This window comes from Linepithema humile, chromosome 1, assembly GCF_040581485.1.
Source record: "Linepithema humile isolate Giens D197 chromosome 1, Lhum_UNIL_v1.0, whole genome shotgun sequence".
In the NCBI taxonomy this organism is placed as follows: Eukaryota; Metazoa; Arthropoda; class Insecta; order Hymenoptera; family Formicidae; genus Linepithema; species Linepithema humile.
Genome location: NC_090128.1, coordinates 35,758,463 through 35,776,308, shown reverse-complemented (window position 1 = coordinate 35,776,308; position 17,846 = coordinate 35,758,463). Strand labels below are relative to the sequence as shown.

General features: G+C 31.6%; 1 protein-coding gene and 1 pseudogene across 1 annotated transcript; both read right to left on the bottom strand.

Annotated features, from left to right (window-relative positions):
- Nucleotides 1-830: 830 nt before the first annotated feature.
- LOC137001083 (receptor-type tyrosine-protein phosphatase T-like) lies at nucleotides 831-17,637 on the bottom strand. The gene is made up of 31 exons (XM_067359091.1): nucleotides 17,164-17,637; nucleotides 16,721-16,903; nucleotides 16,329-16,612; nucleotides 15,903-16,107; nucleotides 15,467-15,808; nucleotides 15,224-15,370; nucleotides 14,929-15,081; nucleotides 14,667-14,840; nucleotides 14,419-14,543; nucleotides 14,044-14,224; nucleotides 13,576-13,643; nucleotides 13,276-13,477; nucleotides 13,023-13,141; nucleotides 12,686-12,881; nucleotides 12,302-12,540; nucleotides 12,099-12,174; nucleotides 11,260-11,789; nucleotides 6,252-6,553; nucleotides 5,773-6,079; nucleotides 5,440-5,527; nucleotides 5,287-5,363; nucleotides 4,824-4,958; nucleotides 4,506-4,646; nucleotides 3,356-3,553; nucleotides 3,062-3,258; nucleotides 2,882-2,988; nucleotides 2,531-2,745; nucleotides 2,165-2,293; nucleotides 1,920-2,074; nucleotides 1,536-1,673; nucleotides 831-1,368 (listed from the first exon to the last, which is right to left on the bottom strand). The coding sequence occupies exons 1-31, from the start codon at nucleotides 17,369-17,371 to the stop codon at nucleotides 1,335-1,337; spliced, it is 5,655 nt and encodes a 1,884-aa protein (XP_067215192.1). The 5' UTR covers nucleotides 17,372-17,637; the 3' UTR covers nucleotides 831-1,334.
- On the bottom strand, nucleotides 7,420-9,371 carry LOC136997199 (uncharacterized; annotated as a pseudogene).
- Nucleotides 17,638-17,846: the final 209 nt, after the last annotated feature.

Sequence of the window (17,846 nt, the reverse complement as noted above, 5' to 3'; positions counted from 1 at the left end):
AAGAAAAGACAAAAAAGGAGAGAGAAAGAGAGAGAGAGAGAGAGAGAGAGAGAGAGAGAGAGAGAGAAAGAGAGAAAGCATAATAAAAAACTTGTAAACATAAAAATTTGTTATGTAAACATATTTATATGTAAAAAAATTTATTAATTTTCTCCATTAGCACACTTGGTTTTGTTGAAGTGTAAAAATTAAAATAACAAAATTATTATTCAATTTTCTAAGAAATATATTCTTCATGTCACAAAACGATGTCATATGTATTTTAATTTCATGAAAAATATTGCACTTAATATTAAGCCTTAAAAATATGTCAATTAAACGTATATTAATATTTTATTTTTACGAAACATGTGTGTTAAAAATAAAAATACATAAACTTAATGATAAAGTATAAAAATTGTGCAAAAATATCTTGAGTTAAAGACTTGAGTTAAGGAAATCAAAAAATTTCAATACATTTTGTAAGACTGCAATCGTGCAAGAATAGCCAATACAAAGTTCGAATGTCGTTTAAAATTAAACAACAAGAAAGTTATATATGTTATTAGCGTTACTGAGAAAATGTATTAATTTTTTTTTCAAAAAGACACACAGTCTTAATTGTGCTCAATAAATATAGACAAAAATATTGAGAAATTAATCTCCAAGTTGTCAAGCTTGTATCACATCTATTCATATTTTTGCGCAAAAGAACTTGCAAGGTGTGTACCTTGCTTGCTATTATAAAAAATATAATAATATACATAATAATAAGATTAAAACCATTAAAAAATATCTTGAGTTATCACGGCCACATTTACCATAAGGCGCATTACGTGCAAGCTGGGGCCTCATTTTGAAATCTTACTGCTCACTAATGACAATATGAAAAACAGCCTACTTATAGTTGCAAAATAAAATACTTAATTTAAATTTACTTTTAAATATTAAATTTATAATATAAAAACTAGAGGCCGCTGAAAAATTTGTAAGCGGTAATTGTTTATTAAATTTCGCCTTTTGCATCATGTAATGCATGTCGACTTTTATTTTCAATAAACACTTTAAAAAAATGCATATGAATTTGATTAATTGAAATAGACTTGTTCTATTGAGGCCTCATAATGATGTTGCGCCTGGGGCCTCCAAAAGTATAAATGCGGACCTGATTCTTCACTATAATATTTCACATACATCTGATTACAAAAACAATAAAATATTTAGTTGTATATTAGTAAGCATGAGTATATATTGATTGTAATATTTATAATTATAATATTATATTATATCGCATTCGCGTATAAGATTGATATTTTAAGAGAAATTTGCATAAGTTTCAAAACACTTGAAATATGTCACTGCAGCATCACATAGATATTCCAGATGTTCCTATAAATTAAAATGTACATAAAATATTTCTGTATTGAACATATTATAAACTTTTTTATAATTATTTTTACAATTAATATTTTTTAATTATTATTTATAGTATATTTTTCACAATAAATACACAATTGACTCTCGTTTTCTCTATTAATAAAAAATTAATATATTACCAAAGATTGAACACAAAATCTGGTCTCGATCGTCTAATTGCTCGCACCGCCAAGCAAACATCGCATTCTCTGTCGACGGCCATTCGCTCCAGCATGAAACTCAACGCAAGATAGAGACCACATCCAGTTACCCCATCACTGAAAAATTAATTTTTTTTGCTCTTTTAACAAATGTATCAAAAATATTTTTTGAAAAACAATAGATTTAATTGGTAGTAAGAGATTATTTTACGTTAAATTTTTTATTATTGGAGAGTTATTTGTTTAAAAGTAAAGAAGTATAAAATATAAATGAATTATGTCCTAAAAGAGACGTGAAAAACTTTGAATTATGAGAAATTTTAACATTTTCTCGGATTTTTGATAATAATATTAAATTTTTACTGGCAAAGCGTAACAATGGGCCCATCGCCTCTTGCGATTCTTTCCGTGGCTTGCCAAAAAGTCACCATCGATATAATTGGTGGCGGTGGTTGATTTCTTCCAGGTTTCCACTTCGTCAAACACAATATTGTGACAGATTGTTTTCTTGCAGGTTTCTACACGAGAGACAAAGAGAGCATCGATGCATTTATTGAATGAGTATGTAATAGCAACCAAAAAATATCAATTAATCGAATCAAATCTACCTCGGAATTGTCAACGAGTAACAATTTTTGTGATATATAATATTCCAATTCCACAGTCTCTTTTATTGTGATATTTAAGAACGGTACTGGTTTAAACTCGCCTTTCGTAGGAGTAATTGCACAGCAGGTCTTAAAAATTAAAATCGGATATTTGCATTTCTCTCTACACAACTATATATTTCATTAATTATCATAATTTATAACATGGATATAAAATATTTTTAATTTATCTTAATTTATTGGCTTTTATTAAATACTCGGACATGTATTAGAAAAATAAATAAAAAATATCTCGTAAATTTTACTCTTTGCGATTACGTTCTCATTAACTCGATACGTTGAAATGTGTAAAAAATGCCCACATACAGGATCTTGAGGATCCGGCGATTGTAACATAAGAATAAGTTCCACTTTGAATTCGGCAATCATTCGCCAGAAATCGTTAATCGTTGATGACATGGGAAGCTGTGTGGCTACATATTGATCCCGAAGTTTTACTCCATCCACATATACACCGGATAGATAATCGCTGTTTTTGTCCGATATCGGATACTTCTTCAAATATATTCTGCCGATTTTATCTGCAGAATAAAATAAATTTCTTCTTCATTTTTATGGCATCAAAAATATTACACAAAAATTAAAAAATTTTAATTCTTTTAACATGATGTTGTACAAAAAATATTTCTGATGTTTTGCTTATTTATTTTGACAAACCTGAAATTAGTTCTGGAAATCTGTTTTTGGCATGATTATTCTTTGATAACGGACGTGAAGTCGTCACTTGTCGTAGAGCTTCGTTCTGCCATGCAGTGTTCTGTAGTCTAAAAATAATTTGTGTTTCTATTACGTTATCAATCGACGCGAGGATCGAATAGCAAAGTTATTACGATATACCTTTGCTGTTGAATTGGAAGTAACTTTTTTAATTCGTTGATTCGTGTCGGCAACATCTCATTACACGGCAATGTGATTGGGATAAAAAGCAAACATTCCACTAATGCCAAGTGCGCTAATAAATATTGCTGCTTATTATTTACCATGTCGATTCTTTCGCTTCTAATGGATGCCATTTCAGCAAAAACGTTGACGAACTAAATAATTTTATTCTTATCATTATTTCTTCAAATAAATATTGAATCTGATGCATCGGTGCAAAAATAAAATAACGATGAAATGAAATACAATTACCCCTTCGGCTGCTGCTCGACGGAGGCAAACATCGCACAGAATGATGGTTCCAGTTTTTCCAACGCCAGCACCAGAATGGACCACTACGGGCCCAATTCCAGGTGATGTCGCCAATAATTTTTTTAAATACATAACTATGGAGTGTGTATACAATGGCACGCCATAATCCGGCCAAGCCGTGTAATGCAAGTGTTCTATCTGTTATTGATATATACAGGGTGTCTGTCATAACGTGTCTCACCGAAAAGATACAAGTAGATCTCGTTATTCTGAACAAAAAAGTCCTATACCATTTTGCAAACAACCACGTAAAATTTCGAGTAATTAATTAAAAAAGATTGGCCAATAAGCGCGCGATCTCGGACACGACAGCGCACTAGACGAAAAGTTATTGTTTATGCGTCGCCTTTTTGTGCCGTCTTCCGCCCGATTCGTCGCGAGCAACAGTCGCGCGTTTCGGGCAGGCGATGGGCCCATTGAGTTCTATGGGCGGTATTCATAGTCCGTTCTTATATTCAAAATTGTCTTAAGCACGGACTTATATTCGCTCTCTTCGTTACACATAGATTGTGTCTGACAAAGAGAGCGAATATAAGTTCGTGCTTAAGACGATCTTGAATATAAGAACGGACTATGAATACCGGCCTATAACATACTGGAGCGAGCCTTCCTATCCCGAACAAAGAAAACTGCGTACGCGATTTAGAAAAGGACACATATAGCAATGTGAGGATTTCTGTCTCTTTTTACGTTATGCTCAAAACATACGCTGGACAAGGAAGACTAGCCTCACGTAAATCTATCTGTCTTTTTCGACCGATGGAGACATCCCCACTCCTGAAAGGCTCGCTCCAGTATGTTATAGAACTCAATGGATGGGCCGTACGACCAGATGTGTCAACAACGGCGCGCGTTATCGCCATCGCCGCTACGGTCAGTTCACTGTCCGATCGCGCGCTTATTGGCCAATCTTTTTAAATTAATTACTCGAAATTTTACGTGGTTGTTTGCAAAATGATATAAGACTTTTTTGTCCAGAATAACGAGATCTACTTGTATCTTTTTGGTGAGACACGTTATGACAGACACCCTGTGTAGCAGAAGTTTAATAAAAGTTATTGGTTATGGTATTGATTGAGAATATGGATACCTTTCTAGTTTCATCTCCACAAGTGACTTGAAAAGTTCTAAAGCAATAATCAGCAAAAACATTATGCTTTGCGTTCAGTACAATAACATCGCCGTACGTTTTCTTCTTGCCAATGTCCGGCCAATATTGCTCACATTTTACCTGCAAAATTTATGAAAATTGAAAAAGCGTGTGTTTATTGTTGCGCGGTGAAAATAAATACGATTAAATCTGGTTTTTCTTCCGTATTTTAACAGTTTTTGTTATATATTCCAAAATTTTTTATGCAATGATTTTTATGTAGATTGTAATACATCGTATCAAGCAAAAAGCACATACCTTTCCATCTTCGCTTACGTTAACCAGCATGCAAATAATAAGAACATTTTCTTGCCAAATCATGCGCCAAAAATCGATAACCGTGTTAGGTAGAGGTCCTTGCGTCGCTATGTAACGTTTCTGTGTCTTGTAACCCTTTGAAATAATGTTTGATGATAAGTACGTAATAATTAAGATGTTTGTATATTAAACTTATATACATATATTATTGAACTTTGTAAACTGTCTAAATAAGTGAATTTTGTATAGCATCCATAATTACTTCAAGTTGATGATTTTATCAATAAATTGAATGAATAAGAAAGAAGGAATTTATGAATAGTTAATTACTTTTTTTATTGCAATTAAATTTTTAACTCAAAAAGTTTTTAATTGCAATTTATAGAAAATTTTTGGAAGTCAACACACTTATGAATTTTGTTTGATTAAGATTACAATTAAAATATATTTGTCACTGACTTACAGTAATATAATTGGCATTGATATAATCGGAGTAAGGATCATCTGGAAGTTTCTTCAGTTTCACGCGTGTTTTATCATCTATTTAAATCAGAATACTATATATGTGGAATATTATTCGTTACTTTATAATGCAAAACTACCATTAATTTCTTACATGCTATAAGATTCCCATATCGATTTTTCAATTTGTTCTGTGGCAATTGGCCGTAATCCCACGACTGAGTTTGACCTTTCGGAAGCATCTTAAAGAAAAATTACGAAATTGAATTATTATATTGTCTTATAATTATAAATTGTAATGACCAGCTATAAAGGAATAAGAGTAATATTTGTTAAATGACAAAATTTTGCTCTATATTTTTATATAATAAGGATTTCAACATAGTTAATGTATACTTCATATGCAATTATCAAATTTTTCGAAAAATTCCAGGAATAAAATACTTAATAAATACTTAAAAGTTTGTAAACAAAATTTGAGACTCACTCTGTACTGTTTATCCAGCAATGCGGATTGTATCGCCTCTCTGACGTAATCTTCAAAATCTTTCACTTTGATTAAGGACGCCATTTTCATCTTCTCTTTGATATTCTCGAATGCATTCAATGATATTTCCGAAGCGGTTACCGACGACGAAGATTGCCAGTTGGAAGGCATCGATAAATTTTGCTTTGAAGTTGATATCACAAATGTTGTTTCGCCTTCACGGTTTTCATGCACGAAATTTTCAATGTTTTGCGGCAAAATTATTTCATTTTGCAGTACTAACCGCTTAGTTAATTGCTGCTTTCTCCTATCAAAATCAACAGATTACAGCAAAAATATAGATAATCTGTATGTAATCAACACTTTATCTAACAGATAATTTTATTTAAATCACTTACACTTTAATAAGTATTAATAAAAATATGCATCGAGAATATAATACTCGAATGTTTTATAAAAAGTAAAGAAAAGATCATTACCTTCGATAGAAATAAAAAGTTGCGCCTACTAAAATCAAGCATATTATTGGTATAAACCATACTTCGTGACGCATCGGTGGATCAACAGGATCAACAGGATCAACAGGATCAACAAGATTATCAAGCTTTGTTGTATTTTCACGTTTTAATATTGTAAACGCAGTCCGTATAACAGTTAAATTCCCTTCAATTAAGACAACTGTTATATTATACGATTCTTCAGGTTTTAGTGGGCAATTCGTAGCATCACCGTAAGTTTTATTGTTGCCAACAATAAATTCCTGGTTAGCAAATTCGCTGATCTGTCGCCAATTAAAAAACAAACATTGAAGATATCTAATTTTGTAAATAAACAAAACAATATCATTGCTACTAGCATTGCAGTTATATGTATGTTATAATAAACTTTAATCCTAAATATATATTAAATAAATTATAGTTAAATATATCAAATAAATTCCCTTAATTTTATAACTGCACTTACCTAATTATTACTGAAAGTTTATTTTTTACTAAAATTTTTTATAAATATAATAGTTATATACAGGGTGTCCCAAAGCACCCTTAACAACTCTCGTGAGGTGATAGAGGAGATCGAGACGAACAAAAAAGTCTAATACCATTTTGCGATATTTGCAATAATAACAGAGATATTTAATGTTAAAGTCAGGCGAATAAGAGCGCGCCGCGAGAAGCGCTCGAGCCGCCTGAGCCGTAGGACGGCCCAGTGTGTACCATTATAGGCCGTCGGCGCGCGGTAAGGGGAAGGCAGCGCGCCACTGCCCATGGTTACGTCGTCGTTCCCGCGTCTTACCGCGCCGCGCCAAAAGACTCGATAACCGATAGTACAAAATAATAAATAATGAAAATAATAATAAATAATAACAAATATAAATTAATAATTAAATAATAATATGTATAAAATGTTTGAGCACGTTTTCCGTAAAATATCGTATAGTATTTCAATACATGAGATAACGATTACAACTTGCATTCTGCTCTGCTTCACATAATTCTAGTGTCTACAGAATTGGCAAAACGCTCTACACTGAGAGAATTTTCTCTTAGACTTTATCCTGAAAATCCATACACATGTTTGATTAACTTTACTATATAAACTACATAGTAAAATTAATTAAACATATTTTATATTTTATTGTGATAGATATTTTTATTTTTTATTGTGATAAATATTAATCATAAAAATTCTTATAAAATTCTTTCCAAATTGTCCCACGATTATCATGATTTTTAAAGTATAAATTATAAGAGAAAATTCTCCCTGTGTACGAATTAAAAAAAATACTAAGAGTTCCAATAGCACTTTTAATAGTTTTTTGATAAAAATTAAAAGATTCTATGTACATACACATTTCTTATTAAAAGAATTAAAAAATTAATTTATTAAAAATTAAAATTAAAAAATATCGTTTTAACTTTGTAAATCTAACACGACATTCTCTTCCCTAATTACTAACACGCATTAAATATTATAATTTGTAGCAAGACTTCCTGATAGCTGTTCAACTGCCAAAATGCTTCTTGCCAAAAATGATAGTATTTAATGTGTTTTAGTACTTAGAATTAGAGGAGAGGAGTACGACACTTCGCAAATCTAACACGACGTTAGATTTGCGAAGTTAGAATATTTTTCAATTTCGATTAATTTAAAATGAAGAATGCGGAACTTTATAATTTTTATCGAAAATTGTAGAACTATAAAAGTGATATTAGAACTCTTAAATTTTTTTTTAAATTTGTTAAACGTCGTGCCTTCTCTCTCTCTCTCTCTCTCTCTCTCTCTCTCTCTCTCTCTCTCTCTCTCTCTCTCTCTCTCTCTCTCTCTCTCTCTCTCTCTCTCTCTCTCTCTCTCTCTCTCTCTCTCTCTCTCTCTCTCTCTCTCTCTCTCTCTCTCTCTCTCTCTCTCTCTCTCTCTCTCTCTCTCTCTCTCTCTCTCTCTCTCTCTTTCTCTCTCTTTCCCTCTCTCCACAGATAAATTCTATTAATATTTTTTCGAAATAAAATTATTTCGTAGCAAAAAAACGCTATCGTTTTCACACCACTCTGAGGTAGATAGCTTGGCGCGTTTTTTTTATAGTGGTTTTTCCAGTAGACCTAATCCACTCTCAAAATTTAATTCAATAATTGTTCGAAGTGCCTTCCTCGTGCTTGTAAGCAGAGGTCGGCTCTTCGAACAATTTGTCGCGTTGCACGGTGCGCTATATCGGGGGTAATAGTGTTGAAGGCTGCTATGATCGCCTCGCGTACCTCATCTTCGGTACCATTGCGACAATGTTCTACCGCAGCTTTTATGTATCCCCAAATAAAGTAGTCCAGTACGTTCAAATCTGGCGAACGTGCTGGCCAATTGATTGGGCCGCCACGACCTATCCACCTGTCAGGATATCGCGCATCTAAAATTTCCCGCGTACGACGGGAATAATGTGCGGGAGCTCCATCATGCTGATAAATCAGCCTTAGCCGCGTTTGTAAAGGTATATCTTCCAGAAGTACGGGCAATTCATTTTCAATGAACTGCGCGTACGTCTGTTCGTTGAGACGCGGCGGAAGGAAATATGGCCCAATCTCAAAATCGACAATAGAGATACTGTATACAAGGACATTACTCGAAAAAAATTTTTCAATTAACAAAAATATATTTACCACTTTATTCGCAATTACGCTTGCCTATACATTTATCGTCCATCGATATTGAAAGGCGCACTGACGAATGGCGTGAGGATTCTCCTCTTGCCATATTAAAAAGTTCTGCAAATTAAATACGCCATTTGGCGTAAATGTGGCCTCGTCTGTCCACAAAATAAAATCGGGAAATGTATCATTTCGCCGACATTGTGCGAGAAATCCTGCGCATGTTTTATTAATAATTACTGAATAATCTACAATAAATTTAATTAAAAAAGAAAAATTAAAATTATAATAATGAAAATACCTTCGCAAAAGGTGATGCGTTGTATTTCGTCTCTTGGAAAAAGTTGTTGCACCCGTTGATAGTGGAATGGATGCAACCCATTCTCCTTTAAAATACGATGTATCGTGGATCGCGGTACATCGAGTGCACGTTTTGTTGAGAGAGCAGCACAGGCAATGTGCCGATTTTCAATTGTTTTTTCATGTTTTTACACGTATACGTGTAGGCGTATAGGTTGCACGTTGTGTACGGGTTGTATCAAAGTGCTTTAAAAATGAATTATACGGCGACAGAATATCCCAATCAATTGGCCAGCACGTTCGCCAGATTTGAACGTACTGGACTACTTTATTTGGGGATACATAAAAGCTGCGGTAGAACATTGTCGCAATGGTACCGAAGATGAGGTACGCGAGGCGATCATAGCAGCCTTCAACACTATTACCCCCGAAATAGCGCACCGTGCAACGCGACAAATTGTTCGAAGAGCCGACCTCTGCTTACAAGCACGAGGAAGGCACTTCGAACAATTATTGAATTAAATTTTGAGAGTGGATTAGGTCTACTGGAAAAACCACTATAAAAAAAACGCGCCAAGCTATCTACCTCAGAGTGGTGTGAAAACGATAGCGTTTTTTTGCTACGAAATAATTTTATTTCGAAAAAATATTAATAGAATTTATCTGTGGAGAGAGGGGGAAAGAGAGAGAAAGAGAGAGAGAGAGGGAGAGAGAGAGGGAGAGAGAGAGAAAGAAAGAGAGAGAGAGAGAGAGAGAGAGAGAGAGAGAGAGAGAGAGAGAGAGAGAGAGAGAGAGAGAGCACGACGTTTAACAAATTTAAAAAAAAATTTAAGAGTTCTAATATCACTTTTATAGTTCTACAATTTTCGATAAAAATTATAAAGTTCCGCATTCTTTATTTTAAATTAATCGAAATTGAAAAATATTTTAACTTCGCAAATCTAACGTCGTGTTAAATTTGCGAAGTGTCGTACTCCTCTCCTCTAATTCTAAGCACTAAAACACATTAAATACTATCATTTTTGGCAAGAAGCATTTTGGCAGTTGAACAGCTATCAGGAAGTCTTGCTACAAATTATAATATTTAATGCGTGTTAGTAATTAGGGAAGAGAATGTCGTGTTAGATTTACAAAGTTAAAACGATATTTTTTAATTTTAATTTTTAATAAATTAATTTTTTAATTCTTTTAATAAGAAATGTGTATGTACATAGAATCTTTTAATTTTTATCAAAAAACTATTAAAAGTGCTATTGGAACTCTTAGTATTTTTTTTAATTCGTACACAGGGAGAATTTTCTCTTATAATTTATACTTTAAAAATCATGATAATCGTGGGACAATTTGGAAAGAATTTTATAAGAATTTTTATGATTAATATTTATCACAATAAAAAATAAAAATATCTATCACAATAAAATATAAAATATGTTTAATTAATTTTACTATGTAGTTTATATAGTAAAGTTAATCAAACATGTGTATGGATTTTCAGGATAAAGTCTAAGAGAAAATTCTCTCAGTGTAGAGCGTTTTGCCAATTCTGTAGACACTAGAATTATGTGAAGCAGAGCAGAATGCAAGTTGTAATCGTTATCTCATGTATTGAAATACTATACGATATTTTACGGAAAACGTGCTCAAACATTTTATACATATTATTATTTAATTATTAATTTATATTTGTTATTATTTATTATTATTTTCATTATTTATTATTTTGTACTATCGGTTATCGAGTCTTTTGGCGCGGCGCGGTAAGACGCGGGAACGACGACGTAACCATGGGCAGTGGCGCGCTGCCTTCCCCTTACCGCGCGCCGACGGCCTATAATGGTACACACTGGGCCGTCCTACGGCTCAGGCGGCTCGAGCGCTTCTCGCGGCGCGCTCTTATTCGCCTGACTTTAACATTAAATATCTCTGTTATTATTGCAAATATCGCAAAATGGTATTAGACTTTTTTGTTCGTCTCGATCTCCTCTATCACCTCACGAGAGTTGTTAAGGGTGCTTTGGGACACCCTGTATATTGTAATTCTATGACATGTACATACCGAACCTTCTGCAGCCTCCCAAGCACTTTCATCAATCTTTATGTTTATTTGCGTTCTTAAAATTGGAGGCACTTCTAAATGTTTGCAAGGTTCTTTAGGTCCTTTTACTATGATGTGTATTCTACTATGTTGCGTATCGTTTAGAACAGGCGGAATCTTTAATGATATCGTGGAATCAAATTTCTTTACGTCTGCCATCAGATTCCCATCAAAATCGATCGTGGTAGGTGTTTGCAATATTTTGGTATTAGTGCTGCTAGATTTGTTTGCTATTGTCACAGCTTGAATTTGAATATTATACAGCGTTGATGGAAACAAATATAATTCTTGTTTATAATAACGCGCGTAATTTTTAAGAACTTTTTTATCAGATACTATTGAAATGTTCTTCGTCAAATTTGAAGATACTTTATGTATTTGGATAAAAAAATACTGCAGGTGTTTGCCTGTCTTCCAAGGATGATCCCATTTTACGTCAATTACATTATTGTTCTTGACTGTCAAAGTGAAATTCCCAGGTGTATCTGGTGCTGAAAAATTATACGGTTACAGTATTGTCTAATCAAGGCAATTATAAATTTAAGTTAGTCATATTTTAATGTTTTTTTAATTAGCATAATATTAGCTATATAAATGATAAGCATAATGCTTTTTAGCATTTTCTGAATTATATAACAAATTATATCATGACATGGATTTGTTAATTATAATAAGAAAATCGTAAATTATAATTATGTACAAAAATTATAGTTTAGCTATAGTCTATGCTTAATTTAAAACGCATTTGAAATTTTACAATATACTAAGCTTTCAAGTTTTGTTGAATGATGAAGTCTTACTTGTATTATCTAGCATTGTGTTGGTAACATTAACGGGAACACTTGATTCAGTAACATTTATATTGTAGGCTAAAATCTATAAAATTTGATGCAAATTATATTAACTTTATATTTTTCTTAGATAATTTTTGTTTATTACATCACATTTATGAAACACACACGCGCGATTTTTTGTAGACACGCAAAAAATATTTTTTTTTTACCTGAATTTTTAAATGTGTAAAATTTATAGTAGCGCAGATGTAATCATTCCACAAGTCACAGGTGTTGTTAACATTAACTTCATATTGGTTAAAGCAGCTTAAATTACATATTCGAATGACGTAATGACTCAACCTTCCATTCGTAGGTGGAACTAGACTTTTCCATCTCAAATGTATCATTTCACGGCGATGGCGGGTATCAATTTCCACAACATCCAGATTAGTTATCGGAGGTGGAGCTGTTATTTCCATCATATATTTGTGATGTTATTGAAAATTAATAAATAATTAATTAAACAAATTAACTTCATTAATGACATTAACTATCGTCACTATTATTCGATATTAATATTTGTGATAAATGATACGAATGTGTTCATGTACCGGATTCCTTCGTCTCAAAAGTTATGTTTGTACTTGTGCCGCCATGTCGCGAATTGTGAGCTGTGACTTGTGCCCTGTAATTTGCATATGGCTGTAAATTCGATATTGTGATTGTTCTGTGAGTTGTCCATTTTTCAATAGTATGATTACTTGATTGAAATTCACCAACATCCGTACAGCCGTAGTATTCTTGAATCTGGCATTAAAAAGTTATTTACGTGAGTAATGCGAGCTCGTTGCAAGTTGGCTAAATAAATATCAAATTAAAGTGGTCTTTTGGCTTATATTTATAAAAGCTATACTGTTATAAACTAAATGTGAAAAAAATTATACTTACTTTTAACATTACATGATACTGTACTATTTTTCCATTTGGTTCTTTTGGGGCCCTCCAAGTTAGAGTTATGTTATTGCTGGATAGCAGAGTTGTGTGAAGATCTAATACTTCAGATGGAACTGTTGATTTTTGTAGAATGCAATGATTAAATTTATATGTGCATTTAGAACGATTAGATTTATATGTGCATGAGAACGAATGCATTTTTTATTTTGTATATATATGTTTTTTTTTTTAATATTAATAAACTCACCTCCTTCAAGCGTATGTATTTCCTTGAAAAATAATGTTTGATCTTTATAACATATGGTTACGTTGTATAAAGTGTGTGATGTTAAAGATGATACTTCACAAGGAAAAGATATAGCAGTTTTAATAAGAATTTGCTCCAAACTATCATCTTGTTTCATTCTTATTATGAAATGATATTTGTTTGCCGGACATGGATATAATTGCTGGCATAGAAAAGCAGAAAACAAGTTAGATTCTGTTAAAAATATTTAAAAATCAAATATACCAAATGCAAGAACTGGTTAGTGAAATATCTACGTACTTGTTTGTCGATTTGGCAGTTAATCATCAGGCTTGTTTCTTCTGTCGTTACATTGAAATCTCGAGTCGCTAAATGATTACAAAATACTTTAAACAACACATATAAAAATTTATTGAAAAAACTATGCTAGTGTTATTATTAAGAGTTTACGAGTAATAAAATTGTCAGTAAATGACTTTATCTTTACATATTTAGTATACGAAAAGAAACTAACTTTTTCTTTTTAGTATACAAACTTTAACATATACTTTATGTCTCTCTTTATGTCTTACAATAAATGTATTGCAGTGCATGAAATTTTATGAAGTATCTGAATATTCTACATCATTATATTACCAAACAATGATAATCTTCTTTAATAAAAGATCCAAAGATTATGTTTTATTATATTGAGAAAATAGTAAGTACATTAAAAATAATTTAAATGTGTTCATCAAGGATTGCATACAAAATTAATAATGATCTTACGATTGCAATCAGTCTCAGCTTCTTGCCAGTCGCTGTGTACTATCGAATCCGCAATCTGTAAGCTGTATCTGATGTGATAAATAGTACCAGGTTCTAAATTTTTAAAATTACCTATTAAATGCGTTGTATTTGGAAATATTATATTCCAGTTTTGGGATTCATGATTTTTACTTAACTGCTTCTGTAATAAACAAATTTGAAAATTATTTATAATGAATTTGATGAATCTTGTAAAATAATTTTTTTTTTTTATTTTTTAAAAATTATTACTTGAAAAATATTAAGATTGCAAATTGTATTCAATTATTAACCACTAAAAGAATAATTTTCTCATTATCTAGAATATTAATAAAGCGTAAAATTAACGTCATTTACCTGAATAGAGAAAAAATAACGAATTATTGCATTTTTGTATTCGTCTTTCCATATTATAGGAACTGTGGCTTGAATACTTGTATTGCTCGTATAGTCAATTTTAAGTAAGACGGAAGCATTTATAGCTTGAAAAAAAGAAGATAGTACATTGTGCATTATAGTATTACATATTATCTCAATAATAATTTATATCTGATCTCTAAGTATAATTTGAAAACGGTATACTACGCATCATCAAAAATTGTTACCAGTTTGACACAAAGGGTGTATGTATAATTTTTTGTTGTCTTTTATTGTATTATTGCATCCTGCAAAACAAGCTCCAGTTACATGGTCACACAGACTCCTTCCAAAAATAAATATTTTATTGCATGCACCGCACGTTTTTTTGCAGTTATGTCCATATTTATTTCGTTCACAAGCTGAAAAAAGCAATTGATACTGTTAAATGTATACAAGCTTTGTGTAAATAAAAAAATAACAATAACAACAATATTATACATTACTCACGATTAGAACATGTGGGTCCTAAAAAACCTGGAAGACATGTGCAACCGTTTTTATAACAAATTGCGTTTCCTTTGCAGTCAAGCATATTATTATAATATTTGTGAGCCAATAAGCATTGAGGTTCTAGCTTTCTATTTTCACAATTTTCATCATCTGAAAGAGAGAAAGTGTAATCTTATTTATTATAATATAATTTTATTTGTGTACTACGTCAATTGCACAAATATTTTATGAATAATGATGATAATTTTATTTAAAAAATGTATATATATTAAGACAAATGTTTAATTATTACCTAATGCAACATCTTCTGTAGCAAAAAGTATAGCATTCACAACGGTATGTTCATTATAAAACAGTTTCTGACATGTTAGAAACTCTTCCAAATTATCTTGTTTCACTAAATCTTGATTAATAAAAATAGAACTCATTTTCCAAGATACTAAAAAGAAATAAATTAGCAATATGTAACGAATATATAAAGCAAGAAATTGATGTGTTTATAAATATAAAAGAACCAGAAGTTAAAGGTTTGTACCAGTTGAAAGACATTCACGAATGTTTGCTATGGCCCACAGTGGATTCGAGGTGATTATGCTAAGTTTAGGAATCACTTGAACAACTAAGCTACTAGTCGATGTAAGATTTTTCTTGATTATGACTGATTGCCACGTAGGCAAACCATGAATTGCGGGCTTTAATGAGCCTTTTGCTGTTACCATCTCTAACACTTCATTACTTGTAGAATCACGTAAGAATACTTGTGCATCGCACTCTGCACAGAGACCGATAAACATTTGTATGCATACCGTTGTACCGTTGACTTTTAAGATAGGGCTCGTTAAGTTTGCACCTGTAGTAGTCGTGTGCAGAAAATCGTCTGAAATAGGTATTCGTGGATAATTTTTTGTTTTTTTTATCGCTGTATATGAAACTATTTTAATTAACTGAAAGTTTAAAATTTATTCACCCACATCGATGAAAGCGAAATAACATTTTATCAGTGCTTCCAATAAATACTTGATAATCCAATCTTTCAATTATTCTGTTTTTTTTCAATTCTTCTTTGTCCGCATATGTCATAATCATATTATCCGTATCATAAACGGTAATATTACGAGTCACAGAATTTGACGTAATGACGAATGATCGCCATTCGCTGGCAGATAATGAAGTGTGCTGTATTAATTATTAATTTTTAATTAGATGAGTGTATATGAAACTTAGTAATAAGTTAGTTGATTGTGTTCTATTTTTAAATTATTATCGTAATAATATATACAGATATATATGACGTATAAGAAGCATTGATTAGTGTTTCTTTGAGAATATAGCATATACAAAAATATTTTAATTGTGTAAAAGTGTGATTTTGATTATAAGAAATTTGTGTGTCTTACATCAATTTGAGATAATCTATCTGCACATGGTGAATCTGGCCATGATAATTTGCGAGTAAGAAAATCTAATCCTTGTGGACATTTTCGGATGACAGATATTGTATTGTCCCAACCGCCTATTTTAATCCAATAGCAAAAGTTTTTCGTATATTCTTTGTCTTTGCAAAGCAATATATCCACATCTTTTTGTGCACGAGCCGAAAATGAAAGCGCTACTGTGGAAGTGTCTAAAGAACCAACATCTACATGTTTAAATTTATAAGGATTTTCATGTTCTTCAAATTCTGAAAGTTTTTAAAATAATTTTATAAATATGTTTGATGCACGTGAATACACTTTGTGATACTTTTTTCGTAAATATTGTAACATTTTTCAAACTACAAGATTCTTACCTTCCCATCGTTGATCAAATACTGGAGCCATTGGCGTTTTTGAAGAATGGGTAAAACTCCAGTGTTTTGTCCCCCATAAGTTGAAACATTTTTCCGAACGGTTCATTTTACAGTTTATGTTTTCATGATTATTAATATGTTGATAATTTATGTCTGTTTCTGTCAATAACGGTAAAGGTAATCCTGAAAGTGTATTGCGTGTTTACAGTAAATATTGTAGTAGTAGTAGTAGTAGTTAACTTCTAAACCAGTAAATATATTATTACGAATAATATAATAAGATTGTTTTGTGTGTAAGTGAATATTTAGAAGGCATTAATAAAATTTTAATATTTAGTAAAATGTTAGTATGCTTATAATAATAAAAAATCTTTTATTAAATTTGCAAATAATATATCTATTTTGCTACAAAAATGTAAAACAAATTTTTTTTTACAACTTACGCTCAAGTCTTTCAGAGTTCTGATTTGGTTTATTCCATACTAAAGCGCTGCCATCATCTTCTGTGATACAGCTTAAGGATCTAACTTTGAGGGAATTTGGTGATCCGCGTAATACAGTTACATTTCCAAAAATATGTAGCACCTGACCCGCAAGAAAAGAAAACACCAACGCGGCTATTGTCGTTGTTTTTATTGTAAACGAACACATTTGCGCTTTTTAAAAGTCGAACGATTATCAGAAACGATATTAATGGAATAATATGGCAAAATAAACACTATAATTTATCAGGTTGTTTCATCTTGTCACAGAAAATCTTGATACTTTGTTATTAGGCGATAGCAGTTTTGCTTATCAGATATATTTAAACGGTCAAATCACGATTTTTTATATTGATAAAAACAATTTGTATTTTAGTCATGACAATCTAAGTTGAGCGAATACAATAATGACAAGAAAATTTGCGTTGAAGTAATTTATCTTGTATCCGTCTCACTATTCAGTCTATTGGGTGGCAGTGGTTTTTTAACGACAAGTTGTTGAAAGGAACTTGGTTTCCTTTTGTTCAAACCGCGATAACAGATTTTCTATCTGTGCTACACGTGTCTGACACATTAGGAAATAACGACGGAATTTCCATATCTACTTCTTTTTTTAGATAAAACTAATATAAAAATGTTGAATG